Genomic DNA, 14,819 nt, shown 5'->3' on the forward strand with positions numbered 1-14,819 from the left:
ATTGTAACATGATAGTGATGTAACGTATTATCACTATTGCTCCTGTGAGTTTTTGGGTATTGAATGGAAATAAGTAAAGTAAGGGGGGGGGGAAAGATAGGAGACAGTAGGAAAACACAGAGTATTTTTTTTTTTTTTTTTAAGTTACTGACCTGTATGTAAGCCTGTTCAGGTCTCAATTTTTAAAAAATGGGTGATGATATTTTAGAAAAGAATAAAAGATGCTTTCTTTTAGAGTTCTAAGAAGTGAGTAGGAATTAAACTCAAGTTGGCACATTATAAAATTACATCTCCTCTTAGTAAAGGATTAGCATATAATAGTATTACCATAGAACCAAAAAGCTATAATTAGGAAAACATAAATGTAGATTTTAAATTCTTTAATAGTTTTATGCATCAATTCTCAAATAATAGAGTATTAAATAATATTTAAAATCAAATAAATTTAGTTACATAATGGATTTTGCCTAGGCATCAAAAACTTCAGCACAGAAGCAATGTTTAAAATACAGAGAAAAGATAATATGAGGGGAAATTATAAAAAAAGCAAAATTGGAAATTTGTTTCACAACTTACATGAAATGAAACACCAAAAATTGATAACTGCTTCCATAAACATGATTCATTTTTAATAATATGAAACATTTATTTGGGGATAGTTATTTCTTTTGCAAATATTTTTAAAAATTTCAATACTCCAATGGCCACTATTGAGTTTCTGATACATTATGGCACAGGTGCAAGGAAGTGTCCTCACTCAGGGAAAATTTGCATTAGATGGTTTTCCATGATATAATAATTAGAACTCTTGGGAGCAGAACCCAAGAAAGTGAGAGAAATATAAGGAACTCAGAAGTAAAAAATCTTAATTTAGATTAGGTAGAAAGATCCTGGGATAACCAGTATTTACTGGCGGAAGGAAAGTTGCATGGAGATAAAGATTTATTTCAGGATGGTATAATTATTTCTTACTTGAAATAGAGGTCTCTGATCCAGTAAAATCAAAGCAAGGTTTGGGGATGGAAAGTCCATGCTATTGAAAACAGAAAGAATTTCTTATCAAGTAAAAAAATTCCTGTTTAATGCCCAATTCATCTCTGGTTAATCTTTTGATAAGACTGATTATGGAACTGATTTGATATTTTATTGAAAATTATCTGAAATATAATTCACTCAAGCAGTTAGGGTGAACCCAGAAAAAATTATTTTCAAACAATTATCTACTCACTCTCAGAGGAGTTTTTAAAATGTAGTTTGAATAAATGCATGTCAGGTGCATGTTCAATCCATCTGCACTGGGAAGCTTGAGTTGTCTCATTCCACAGCTCCCATTTCATTATCCAGCACATTTCTTACCTACCAAGGTTTTTTTAGGGATGTTTCAGCAATTATTTCACAGCATGTTATTATGAGGGCTCTTCTCCAGGCTAGGTTGCTTGTTCTGATGACAGGCACGCAAACACACCTACACACACCCACACTCGGCTCCTCTCGTTCTTTGTCCCTGTGGTTATTCTGACCCAAGCCATACTCACAATGTTAGTGACATCTGGAGAGGCTCCGTTCTGCAGCAGAAGGAGGACAATGTTCAAGTGGCCCATGAAGGCAGCCACATGTATTGGTGTGAGGCCAGACTGCGAAACAAAGCAACAGCAGCAGTTTTACTCCTCTGCACCAGTGGGGCTTTGGGGCTTCTTCAGATAAATACAACTTGGTGAAGAGGACAGAAGAGGGTGAGAGGACGGGTAAGGAGTAAGAGAAGGAATGTTTCGTGACGAGCTGAAACATTTTTCTACCTCTGTTATAGCTTGGATTGAAGCCCCATATTTCACCAGCAGTTCCATGACTTTGATGCGGTTTTTCTTGCAGGCAATGTGCAGTGGAGTAAAACCATTCTGTGCAAAAGACAATCAAGTTAGTTGAAGACATGCAGAAACGATTCTCACACAACTCCATGCTGGCACATTGCGGGCAATAATGTTACATTGTCACAAAATGTCACCATTACTTCAAACTCTGTAGGTGTCTGAATTTGGAGAGAAAAGGGGTGGTGTTTTTCTGTGGGCACTGACTTTTGCTTCTTTGTGTTGGGCCTGTACGTAATTCTGTTTGTGTGTGCACAGAGCAAACAAAAGAGAAGAAAAATACATAGGCCTACTCTTCAGAGAAGGAAAAGCAGAGGGGCCAGTATTAGAATTTAGAAGTTCTTAGATGAAATGACTTGAAGATGCCTTGAAAATAAGCATGTATTTTCATGATGAAGGGCCATTTCTCAGAGAATAAGAATTGCTTATCTAGCCTTCTTTGAAAATCTAAGGACACGACTACCTCTAAAATAATATTTCAACTCTGCTATTCTTTTCTTTAGAGATGAAGTGTTTCAAATTACCAGAAATCGTTATTTATGTTATATTTATATCCAGAAGTTGTTTTTCTATTGAAAGTATTTATCACATATATGCCAATCAGACACATTTCATTTTATAAAGAAATAATTAAGTTCCTGAATATTTTCAAGAAAAGTATGGTGAATTTCTGGGATCACTGCAAGCAGATACCTCTGAAAGGCAAAGGAAGGTGGGGAGATGATTATGAGGTACTTTGTAACAAACTAGATGAATGTACAGTAACTGGAGAAATTATGTAAAATTTAAATTAGCCCCAAGGTTAATCGTTATGTTATATTTGTCATCTTTTTATTTGAACAACAACCCTTCAGTGAGTTATATCTATTCTTCCAGTTAACAGTTTTACATGTCCCAATGGGTAATTGTCATCGGTTAACAATTTAATATGCTAGCAGTTCTCAGGAAAACATATGGTTTTATTTAAGCTAATGACTTCTTATCCTTCACAGTGGAGTGATAAACATAATTAGTTCATTGAGTCATTCTGCCTATTTATAAACTATATAACAAGCCAAATATAAACAGCCACATGAACAAGTAGCAAATAAAATAGATCTGCAATTATTAGATTGCGATGATTTATAAGCTTATTGACCACTGTCCAATTAAAAATTAATACTTCATTTCCCTATGAAAAAGTGAATGTGATCATCTAATTGTACCTTTAAGAGTATATTCACTTCCTAGGTAATTATTAATAAATTGATTCCAGTGGAAATTTTCAAAAAATGATATTTAATATTTGATGAATTAAGTAATTTTTCTCAACATATATACTGATCGTAGAAGAATTTGCACTGATGTGAACCATCTAAACGTGTAGAAAAAAGAATTTGCTTTTAGTTTGAGAATTAGGATACAAGTTGCATAAATTAGTACATGCCTAAAATTTCCAGTGATTACTGTTAGAATACAAGTGAAGCAAGGAAGATTTATTTGATATTAGACCTTGGGAGACACAGAAACTGCTCTCGGGACTGCCTCTTGCAGTTTTTTCTTGAGCAATTCTTGGGATGGTTTCTATAAAATGCTTCCCAAAGCGACAGCACACAAGCCATTGCTTTTTTTTTTAACCTATGACTCGGTAGACAGGTCAAAAAGGAAAATCTGCAAGTGAACTTTCACAAACTTCTATTTTATACTGTCCTGTGTGGTAAAAAATACAGTCATCACTTTAAACATGTTTTCCCAAATGAGATCAATAAAGTCCAACACACCTGTATTCTGACACTATCTAACATCTAGAGGTATCTAGAACTTTCCATTTTTCAATTTTTATTTTCCATTTAATACTCATTACTCCAGAACTTTGTGTCCATCTGTTTGCAACCCACTGGTTTCAGAAATGGTGTCCTCTTAAATCTATCCTTGTTCACCATTATTTAACAGCAAACTGTGAAGGCATGAGGTCGGCAAGGCAACTTGTGGGAGGTGACAAACTCAGCAGGACTAACTACATATCTGTAACCATGCACTGGTGGTGTAGGCACCACTGGTCGATCAGTGTGGACTTGTTCATCTCAATCTGTATACAGTGAATGTGGATTGGGCCAGGTTTACCAGGGCTCTGGCGTTGGGGTTGGCTCTCTTGTCCAGGAGGAGCTTGGTTACACGGTAGTGGCCACAGTGTGCAGCAACGTGGAGGGCTGTCAGGTAGTCAAGGGTGACGTCGTCTACAGGTGCTTTGTGCTGTAGCAGATGCTTCACACATTCCACGTGGTCTCCCTGTGCAGCCATGTGAAGTGGAGACAGTCCATTCTGCACATTAAAACAAAGCAGAACTACATTTACCATTTCAAAAATGACTTTAGGGTTGTGAAACACAGCAGAGTCAATTCTTGATCTCTAACACAAGTGATGGGAGAAAATAATTTTGATTTCATGTCTGAGTATGTAACAGATTATGTTCAGTGGAAAGTGTAATTATACTAATCTTAGGCAAAACACATATTAACATGCTTTTCATGAGTGAGTGTATAATATATGTGACAATTCAGCCTGATTTTTATAATTATTAGGGCAAAATTAGATCTATAAACATAAATGATAGCTGATGTTTAAAGTATTTGTATCCAGAGGACTTAACCACTGAGCTGCATCCTCAACCCCTTTTTGTATTTTATTTGAGACAGGATCTCGCTGAGTTGCTTAAGGTCTTACTAAGTTGCTGAGGCTGGCTTTGACTTGGAGGCAGCTGGGATTACTGGTGTGCACCACCTCACCCAGCCAGCATTTCGTTCTTTATAGAGGGGGAGGTGAGCAAAGGAAGAGCAAGTGGGTGCTTCATGAAGGTAAGGGAACAGATCAGCTCTTAGTTTTATGCTGAAATTCTGTGATTCCAATTTCCAACAATAGTCTGAGTCTTACCTTGTGTTTGGAGAACCAGAGGAACAAGAAGCCAATGTGGACCATGTGTAATGACTTCACCATTTTGAATTTGAAGATAATCTAAATTTGTCATGGTGGATATTGCCCCAACCAACTTTAAACTTAATTCTAGAAGGTGGTCAACAGCAGTGTAAGGCACTGTTAATTACCAGTCTAAGTAAGACTCTCTTTTTTTAAAAACACAAAATAAATAAACTATGTAATATATATCTGTATATGAAATATATGCAAAACTAGGAAATAAACTTAATTAAAGAAATATTTGCCCATTCAAGAGAATTATCTTTTATCTATTATCTTTTCTTAATAACCAATTCAAATATAGTCGCTAGAAAAATGATTGTTGACCAAGTAACCACTTTGGTAATTATTACACTCAAAAAAAGTAGAAATTGCATCTGGATAAGATGCCAGAAGAGACCCACAGCTCAATATTCTCAGTAAGGAGGGTGATTTCAAGAGTGAGAATTGACTAAAAACAAATGCATTAAAGTCCTGATTACAGTAGTTTATGGGCGGTAGAGTTCAAGTGAGTTAAAAATAATGTTCTCATTGTTTCTGAAATAATCTTTATTCAAAATCATTGCTTTTATATGTAGAAAGTCATTAAATGAATGGAGAAAAGAGAAACAGGCTGATGAGAAGATATCTATACATTAGAGAGGAAGATAATGTCAAAATGAAGAACAAATTCAAGTCTTGACAATATTTGGAGTGTCAAATACTTATCCAAAATTTTATCATTCTTTGATGCTGTTTTTTTCACTTGAAATTATGTAGAAAATAAAAGTCACCATTTAATCCTTTATTTTACATTTATTTATTGAGAACCTATTCAAGTCCCCATTCAAGTACTGGGGATATACATAGATAGTGACCTGCTCTTCATCAAGGTTGACTTCTAGGTTGGAAGACAATTAAATATAATTTTAAAACAATAAGAATTAAAATTAAATTATTCCACATGTTGAATCGTCAATGCTAAGGGGAAATCCAAAGCTGAGACTGGCCAAGAGAGTTTGTGAGTATGAATGAAATGTGATAGGGTGGCCATAAATGGCCTTACTGAGAAGGTGAGTTTTGACAAGATAAGAAAGTTGGCCTTGATTTGGGGAACGAGCATATGAGACAGAAGAAGAGGTTGTCAAACATGTTTTGGGACCACACCTGCCATGTTAGATCAATAGGCAGCAAAGAGAATGTTGCTTACATGATTTAGGAGGGTGAGGAATTCAGAGAGGTGAGAAACTTTGCATGTCAAAGCAGGAAATTTGACTTTTATTCAGAGAAAGATGAGATACTGCTGGAAGTACGGGTAGGGCAACAACCACAAGATTGCCATGACCATTGCGTTAAGAATAGACTGGGTTAGTCGGTGGTGCACACCTGTAGTCTGAGTAGCGAGGGAGGACGAGAAAGGAGGATTGCAAGTTCAAAGTCAGCCTGAGCAAAAGCAAGGTGCTAACAACTCAATGAGACACTGTCTCTAAATAAAATACAAAATAGGGCTGGGGATGTGTCTCAGTGGTTGAGTGCCCCTGAGTTCAATCCCAGGTACTAAAAAAAAAAAAAAAAAAAAAAAAAAAAAGACTGGGCTAGAGGGAAAAGAAGGGAGATCAAGTGGGGGACTATCGCAACCATCCAGGTGCAATGGTGACTGGTGGTAATGAGATTGTTGAGAAGCTCTTGGCTCAATGACACATTTTGAAAGACAAAGCAACAGGGTTGAGGGACAGGATGTGAAGAGTGAGAAAGAGGGAGATCCAGTATGATATGAGGCATTTGGCTGGAGAAACTGAAAGAAAGGGATGACTATGAATTTTGTTTTTTGGTTTTGGTACTGGGAATTGAACCCAGGGGTGCTTAATCACTGATCCACATCCCCACCCCCTTTTTTTGTATTTTATTTTGATATAGGGTCTCACTGGGTTACTTAGGGCCTCACTAAATTGCTGAGGCTGGCTTTGAACTCACAATCCTCCTGCCTCAGCCTCCCAAGCTGCCCCTGGGCCCAGCAGGAGCTTAGTTTTGAACTTACTAAATATGAGATAACCAGTAGATAGTCCTGGTTACTTGACATCAACATATGGAATTCTAGAAAAATACATGTGTCTCATCAGCATGCAGATGCTATCTAAAGATGGAACCATATGAGAGGTCATAGTGAGTGAGCGTAAACAGAGAAGACACAAAGACTAAGCTCTGGAAGTTCTAACATTCAGAGACCTGAGGGATGAGGAGGAACTCATAAAAGAGACTGAGAAGTGGAAGCCAGAAAAACATTAGGAAATCCAGAAGAATATAATATGTTAGAAGGCAAATAAAGAAGGTGTTTTGAGGAGGAGTAAGAAGTTGTGTTAGATGATAGTAATAGGAGAGAACATAGACCATGTGGACTCTCATTCAGAGGTGAGGGCGTAAGATGAAGAGGGACAGGGAAACTATGACTGAAAGAACCACTCGAATAAAAGAATTTTTGGAATTGAGTTCTGGAGAGAATAAGCTGAAACATAGAAGACAGTGGTTTGGAGTTGGGGAGGTTAGAAACAGAAATTATAGAGGGTTTACAGTTATAGCACCAAGAGGTCAGGTAGTAGAATCATCTATTGCTCTTATCAAGATCATTAAAATCACCAAGAATTTGAAATGGATTGTGGTAAAGATACAGTTTGCTGACAGCTAAAACTTTCAAAGACTGAGGGTGAGTTGTTTCAAGGAGGAATCGTGCGTGATTCAAAACTGAGAGCTCTCATGGAGGAAGGTAGACAGCAGTACAGGATCTCCCAGGTTAGAGGTATCATCTCACTCTGACCTGATGACTTCATTTTCTCCATGTTCCTAATCCCGCACATAGGATTACTCTTTGTAATTGTCTATCTTTTCCACCAAATTCTGAGCTTCTTAAAGAAATAAATTGTGTATTATTCATCTTGCTCAACCCATAGTGACCAGAACACCGCTTGGCACATTGTATTATCACAATATAATAGTTGAATGCATGCATGAATGAATGGATACTATCATGTCATGTCAGGAATAGTTTATGTTGGATCCTTACATCTGAATGTCACTTGATTTTTCAGGCCGCTAAAATAATCCCTTCTTAGTAACACAGGGTTTTCATTAATGATATGACAGTTATGGGCAAACTCTGTAGACAAGATAGTTTGATTTGTAGAACAAAATATCTGCCTATCCTAAATCTGACATATGTTTTTGTTGGTTATGACACAATTGGTCTGAAATTTTATTTCTATTTAAATTTCAACCAAACTCTTCATAATTATCTCTGCATTGCCCATCCCAAAATTTTGCATTTTCAAAACATATTTTTATAGTACTTGCAGTATCAACATGATAATGCAAATAACTCAGATAATTTATTTCTCTTATTTTATTCCTGATTTCATGGCTGATTGGACACATCTTTAAAGACTTAATTTTCTCTCTCTGTCTCTGTGTGTCTCTCTGTCTCTCTCTCTCTCTCTCTCTCTCTCTATATATATATATATATATATATGTATATGTATACATACATATGTATATATTTAATTTTTTAAATAATTTTAAAAATCTATTTCTCTTATCAAGATCATTAAAATCACCAAGAACTTGAAATGAATTGTGGTAAAGATCCAGTTTGCTGAAAGCTAAAACTTTCAAAGACAGAGGGAAAATCGTTTCAAGGAGGAATGATTCAAGACTGAGACATTTTATGGAGGAAGAAAAAGAACAGTCTAGTACCTCCCAAATTAGAGGTATCATCTCACTCCAACCTGATTACTTCATCTTCTCCAATATTATATAAATATTTAGATAAATATTTAAATGACTAGTTCGATTTGTTCCAAATGATTTCAATTAAATAGTCAATTGAAATGTAATATAAATTGAAAAATATTTGCTTGTGTCAGCTGCCTTAGTTTTTAGTTAGACCTAGTGACACATCAGTTGATCTCAATCCTGTTTGAGGGTGGGAGGTGGGCATGGAATAAGGAGAAAACGTAAGAAATGCACTTTGTCTAAACTGGCGATATAGTTAAGGATCCAAAAGTTGTTGCATAATCCATCATATAATTCTGGGTGATTAACATCAATCTGTTTCATGAAATTTTCTGATAACCCAAAGTAAGGCTAGACAATGGGGAACTACACTGTAATAAAGCTTTTAAACTGTATTTGATAATTAAAACTTTCAACAAACCAACTCACCATGTGGTTCTTTTATATGGAAAAGGATTTTCCTCATGTTTAAGCATATTAATGAAATGAGGCAAAAAACTGCTAGATGTATTATGCCATAAAAAATAGCATGCTTGTTTAAGGTTCTTGGTAGGTGACCAATCTTAATTTATGCTTTCCGTATTACCCCTCCTAATCCCAAAGGCAATCAACTAACATCATCATTAAGTAATTATTTTTATTAGTATTGCCTGAAAGATAAAAGTTGAATGTGCTAAAAGACCCATCTTCTATTGCTATTTGTAAAAATATAGGAAGAACCTGGAGGTAAACACTTAATACAACTAAATGCATGTATTTGTTCATTTTAATAATTTTAAACTGGTTTGATATATTTCTTATTTTGAGTATACACATATTGAGTAATCAGAAAATGCTTAACTGAAGCTTTAATTTTGAAAAGAAAAGAAATTTCCAGGAAGTGACACAAAGGGTTCCCTGGATCCCATCTCACCCATAATGACTCACCTTCGTCCTCGCCAGCAAGGGAGCACCCCGTTCCAACAAAAGTTCCACCACTTGGTCATGTCCACTTCGAGCAGCACAGTGAAGTGGAGTCAATCCATCCTGCCAAAAGAATTGAAGAATTAGGACTGCATTCACTTTTTTCTTTTCTTTTCTTTCTTTCTTTCTTTCTTTTTTTTTTTGAACCAAGACTATATGTATTGTGACTGTCAAGAGAAGACTTCTTAAACTGGATCCCGATGATCCTGTAGATCAGGAACAGAACTGCAAATGGTTAAAAGAGGGAAAAGAGATGAGTGAAAGAGAAAACAAAATGGGAAGAGTACTCAACAAAGAGAAATAGGAAACCAGAGACAAAACACACACACACACACAAAACGGGATGGCAAGAGAAATCCCATGTGTGGGGTTTCACTGGAACAAAACTGACTTCTGGTCATATATTTGCATTCTCAGAATGATGGAGAAATAACACATTTTGCATTTGTTGAACTTGAAAACCCTGCTCACCTGAAACCAGAACTCAGGATGACATTAAGTTATACTCTTTATTTTGGCTGTCCTAACACCACTTTAACCTAATAATTCTTACTATTTGTCTATATACATGTCCTACCACTTTAATAAATTTTCCTAAAATGCACCCTGATGCTTGTAAAAAAGGAAGAGATGGTTTGTTTTGCTTGTCTTTTTCAGATTCTTCTAAGGATTTCCAACATATTTGACAAGATTACATAAATATTAACATAATTATTTCCCAAAGATAAAATTTATTAATAATAGAATTAAAACTATGTCAAATAGATGTGGCACAACCATACATTAAGTTATTTATAAAATGTTCTGATGTGAAAACTATTGAGGTAGGTTTTGATTCCAGAACATTTCCCAAATACACTGTCTCTTTTTTTTCTCTAGAAGGGCGGTAAGACCAAAAGGCAGAGTGTATGTGGGAAATACAACGTGAAATACAAGGTCAAAATATTGTAAGTAACAAAGAGCAAGAAGTAAGAGATAAAATGGAACGTTGAATGTATACCTAACTCAGTAAGGGAAAAAAAAAATAGAGATTATCCCAAAGAAAAAGGTAGAGCAATCAGAAACAACCAAGAACAGCAGCAGGTAAGAGCATTTCCAAGGTTTCACTTCAGAGGCTCCAAAAGCATCTGATTTACATTTCTTTCTGGTACAACATTCTGGGATTTCCATGCTGGATATTTTTCATTTTCCCCTCCAAATCCATGCTCTGCTGTGTGCTGATTGACTCTGGGTTGCGTCAGTGGGCTACCTTGCCCTCTAGCATCTGCCTAGGTTTGGCCAATGGGAAAGGCAGCAAGATATGGAAGGGACTCTCCAAGAATCTTCCAAATCTGGCTGTGTACCCTTACCAAAGGTTACACTCCTGCCAAAGCAGCCTTTCCACATAAGTCTCTCCTTTGCTGTTTGGAGGTCTCTTCTACTTCTCTCCTTTCAGAACTGTGGTTACTAGTTTGTAGATATTACACTATTCCTTGTGCCCTTCCTACAGACTACCCACAATATTATAAATAGACCCTTTAATAAACTCTAATCAAATGATCAAATTTGAGTGTGCCATCTGTTGTTGGCTAGGACCTTGACTGGTATTTAACTATATTTAGCTAGTATGAAGATACTGAATAACTAAAACAGATTTTGCAATTGGAGGTGTATAAGAACTAGTATGAAAAGATTTCTTTTCCAGAAAAAAGTACTTACCATAGTTGGGATACTACATTTTTTGTGAATTTACCAGATAGGAGTCTAAAAGGGAAATTGTGCTGGCAAAATGAATTGTGCTTTTGTATCTTGATAATGGTACCCTGGTGGAACTACAGAGCAACAGTTGCTATGAAAGGTATACAATAACTCAATTTAACCTGATTGGTCACATACATTCAGGGTGAATGCTGCATTGATACCTTGAGTCTGAGGAATTCCACGTAGTGAATGGAGCACCCTATTCAATGGTTCAGTGTGTGGACTCTGGATTCACAGAGCCCTGGGAAAATCTCAGATCAGATGACTGGGGTCACTCTCCTTAAGGCTCAGCTTCATGACATATAAAACTGGGATGATTTTTCCTGCTCTGTTTAACTTAGAGTATTGTATGAAAATGAGGGCAGGGTTGCTGCCTTATATCACTTTTAGAAAATGTAGAATATTGTTTTCTGTTAATTACATGAAATGGTCGTTGTGTAATCATGTTGAAACCTCAATGGGATTGTTATCCCGGGGTAACAATGGGAACATCATGGAAAACATTAATATGCCCATAAGAACATTAAGGAACAATATGGATTAGATTAGTTCTAAATCTTATGTTTAATGATACAATGCATCTGTTCTCATAAAAGATGTGTGAATGATACCAAATTCAAGATGTCCAACATGCTCAACCTGAATATAATTTGGATCTATTACTCTTTCCTCAAAGTACAGTATTGAGTTAATGCCAAAAAATCTTTTGCCCAGGTTTTGTATTCTATGATCATTACTTAAATTTTTAATCCTATATTTGAAAATTATGCTCTTATATCCCTCTCCAAAGTCCCCTTCCTTATTTTTCCTTTTTTTTAAAAACTAGAAACAGTTCATTCCACATGGATGTGCTATCACCATGATGTAAATAACTCTGAAAGGGAACAATCAATCCACATTGCTGGGTCACCATATATCTAGCTGGTAACTCAGCACTAGCTTTTTGCAGTCATTTCTTTCTTATCTTTTCCTGTTGTCCCTCTCTGGTTAGGTCACTGTAGCAATAGCTCCTACAGTCCTTTTATTACAATAAAATGTTAATATTGAAGCTGTGCATCCTAGTCCTATTATTTAACTAAGTTCAAATTCATTTTCCCTTTTATAGTAGTCTCATTTTTCAAATAAAGATCTGCTAATGTCTGCATATTTTCTTACCAAGAAAAATTCTTCACAAGTTGTTAGGAAGATGAAATAAGATGATATTTGTAGAGTGCTCAGCAGGGTGCCTAGAACATCATGTGCATATGACAACTGGTGGCCATTATTACTATCACTTTAATTATTACATTTAATAACACATAGCAAGGGCGATCCCTCTTTCTGAAGTGATGCTTTTTGTTCATTATTCTCTCATTTTTTCTATTTTTATTATTTTCATCGAACTATGTAATTCAGTATTTTAAACATAATCTTCACATGGAGCCTTTCCACATAAGTCTAAAACATAAGTTTTTAAACATAAGTTTAAAAACAACAAAAAAGAATAATGCTTCTTAATAAAGACTGAATTAATTTTATTTTAACTATATCTAAAATTTATGTTTCAATATTAAAATGAGGATTTTTAGACATTAGCAAAGGGCTCTGGTTAAAATGTCTCCAAATTACTCACTAGAACCTTGTCAGTGGTGAGAATGTCGACAAGATGCAAATGTGATACACAAAATTTCAGCATATTCATGGTCAATTTGATTGCTGGGGGAAAGTGAGAACTCTGTGACAAAAATGAAAGAATACTATTATCTTTTAAATTCCATGTATAGAAATTTTATTATATGATTTAAAATGAAAGTAGGAACCAATTATTTTTTATTTTAAAATACATTTTAAGGGACAAAATAAAAAGCAAACATTCCATTATTTATTTATTTATTTATTTATTTATTTATTTATTTATTTATTTATTTATTTTGCAGTGCTGTGAATTAAACCCTGGGCCTTGTGCACCCTAAGCAAGCACTCTACCACTGAGCTGACTCCCAGCTCTTACATTTCATTATTTTAGTAATCAAATAGTGTATCTCCATAGTTGACCTCTCAATTCTAGACCATAGTCCTTGGTTCTAGTATTTACTTCCTACTTGAATATGTCTTTGGTAACAGGGATATAGACCTTCTAGCTTTAGACAGAAAGAAAATAATTCAACAGTGCGTTCAATATTCTACCACTTAGAGAAGAGTAAGTGTTTGAACTTATGGGGGAAATATTTTGGTACTATTCCATATTGAACCCAATCTTGGCATGTGCTGGAGTCAGCTAACTCACACTGAGCAGAGAGAGCTAATTTCTTTCCAATTCTGCATTTAGGGCTACCTTGTTGGTCACTAATCGACCACGGTAGAACTAAAAATATCAGCAAACCCAGCAAATCAAGATTTTTGGTTTTACTTTGCTTTTCTGAGAACCTATGATTAAACTTCTAACACCATACTGCTAGTCTAATCTCTTGGGTGTTGGGAACTTTGAATCTCTATGAATACAGAGATCTAGTCTGTTTTGTTAACTTGTAGTTTCTTGGTTCACAGCACCAGGAGTTCAATAACTATGTTTTGAAAGAATGAAAGAACAGAATGTCCTCACAATCCACACAATCAGAAAAGCTTTCTTTTTATATCCTTGAAAATAATTTATTTGCTATATCTAACCATGCTGAATTAAAAAATGGTCCAAATATTTCCTTCCCAGTGCCTCCTAACACAGCTAATTTTTAACTGGCAAAATGAATGAAATTTGTTAAATGGCAGAACTAGCCTAAGAATCCATTTCTCTTCATTTCTTAGTCCTCTTTTGTGTACTAAGAACTGCCTATTTGAAGTTAAACTTTTTAATTGTGTATCTGTGTATGTGAGCTACATAAATTAGAGCATCTTTGATCAATAATAACAAATCAACCACCTAAATAATGACTGAATACTACAGAAAAGTATTGATAAAAGGAATGTGGAATCTTAGGACATTGGCCAAGATAAATTTTTGCATTTACAAAGTGGTCTTCCCTTGGTAATTTCAATTAAGTGTCTTGATAGAAAAAAAAGTCAGAATAAGGGAGAAACGGTGTCGGTAAGTTATTTAGTAATATAACATTATGCTGGTAATGTTAGTAATGACCATAGTAACAGAGTAATATTCAGAAACTCTTTGCTTTAAATATAAAGAGCAAGCATGCAAAGCATGCAGCTCTATGCATACTGTTCCAAATTGTGTGTACCCACAGCATAGCAAGGGAAGAGACATGCCTACAAGGCAAAGGGTAGAACCACATAAAACACTGAGGCAAAGACACTGGACACCACAACAAAGCTCTTGGCAGATAAAACAAATTACTCTAGAATTCCCACGTAATTTGACACAGCCAACCTGAACCAAATGTCCTAGAGAAAGGAGATTTAGAAAGCAATATTCTGTAAGACCATCCCAAATCAGAATTTGTAGTCCAGGACTAGTGTAGATTCTAGAGACTTAAAGATGGTGAGATTTATTTAAAATATTTTAAAAAATATTTGCTTCCCTCAAGATGCATAATACTAGATTTGATC

General features: G+C 35.4%; 1 protein-coding gene across 31 annotated transcripts in view; it reads right to left on the reverse strand.

Annotated features, from left to right (window-relative positions):
- The window catches only part of Ank2 (ankyrin 2), a 555,326-nt gene that overhangs the window by 111,275 nt on the left and 429,232 nt on the right, over positions 1 to 14,819 (reverse strand). For 28 of the 31 annotated variants that reach the window (XM_047565837.1, XM_047565838.1, XM_047565836.1 and 25 more), the window contains 4 exons: positions 9,507 to 9,605; positions 3,969 to 4,166; positions 1,797 to 1,895; positions 1,536 to 1,634 (listed from right to left, as the gene is read on the reverse strand). In XM_047565837.1, the coding sequence (XP_047421793.1) occupies positions 1,536 to 1,634; positions 1,797 to 1,895; positions 3,969 to 4,166; positions 9,507 to 9,605 (495 nt within the window). The remainder of the gene's footprint in view (positions 1 to 1,535; positions 1,635 to 1,796; positions 1,896 to 3,968; positions 4,167 to 9,506; positions 9,606 to 14,819) is intronic. The other 3 variants (XM_047565860.1, XM_047565861.1, XM_047565859.1) reach the window with 1 other exon arrangement.

Source organism: Sciurus carolinensis, chromosome 10 (assembly GCF_902686445.1).
Source record: "Sciurus carolinensis chromosome 10, mSciCar1.2, whole genome shotgun sequence".
Lineage (NCBI taxonomy): Eukaryota > Metazoa > Chordata > Mammalia > Rodentia > Sciuridae > Sciurus > Sciurus carolinensis.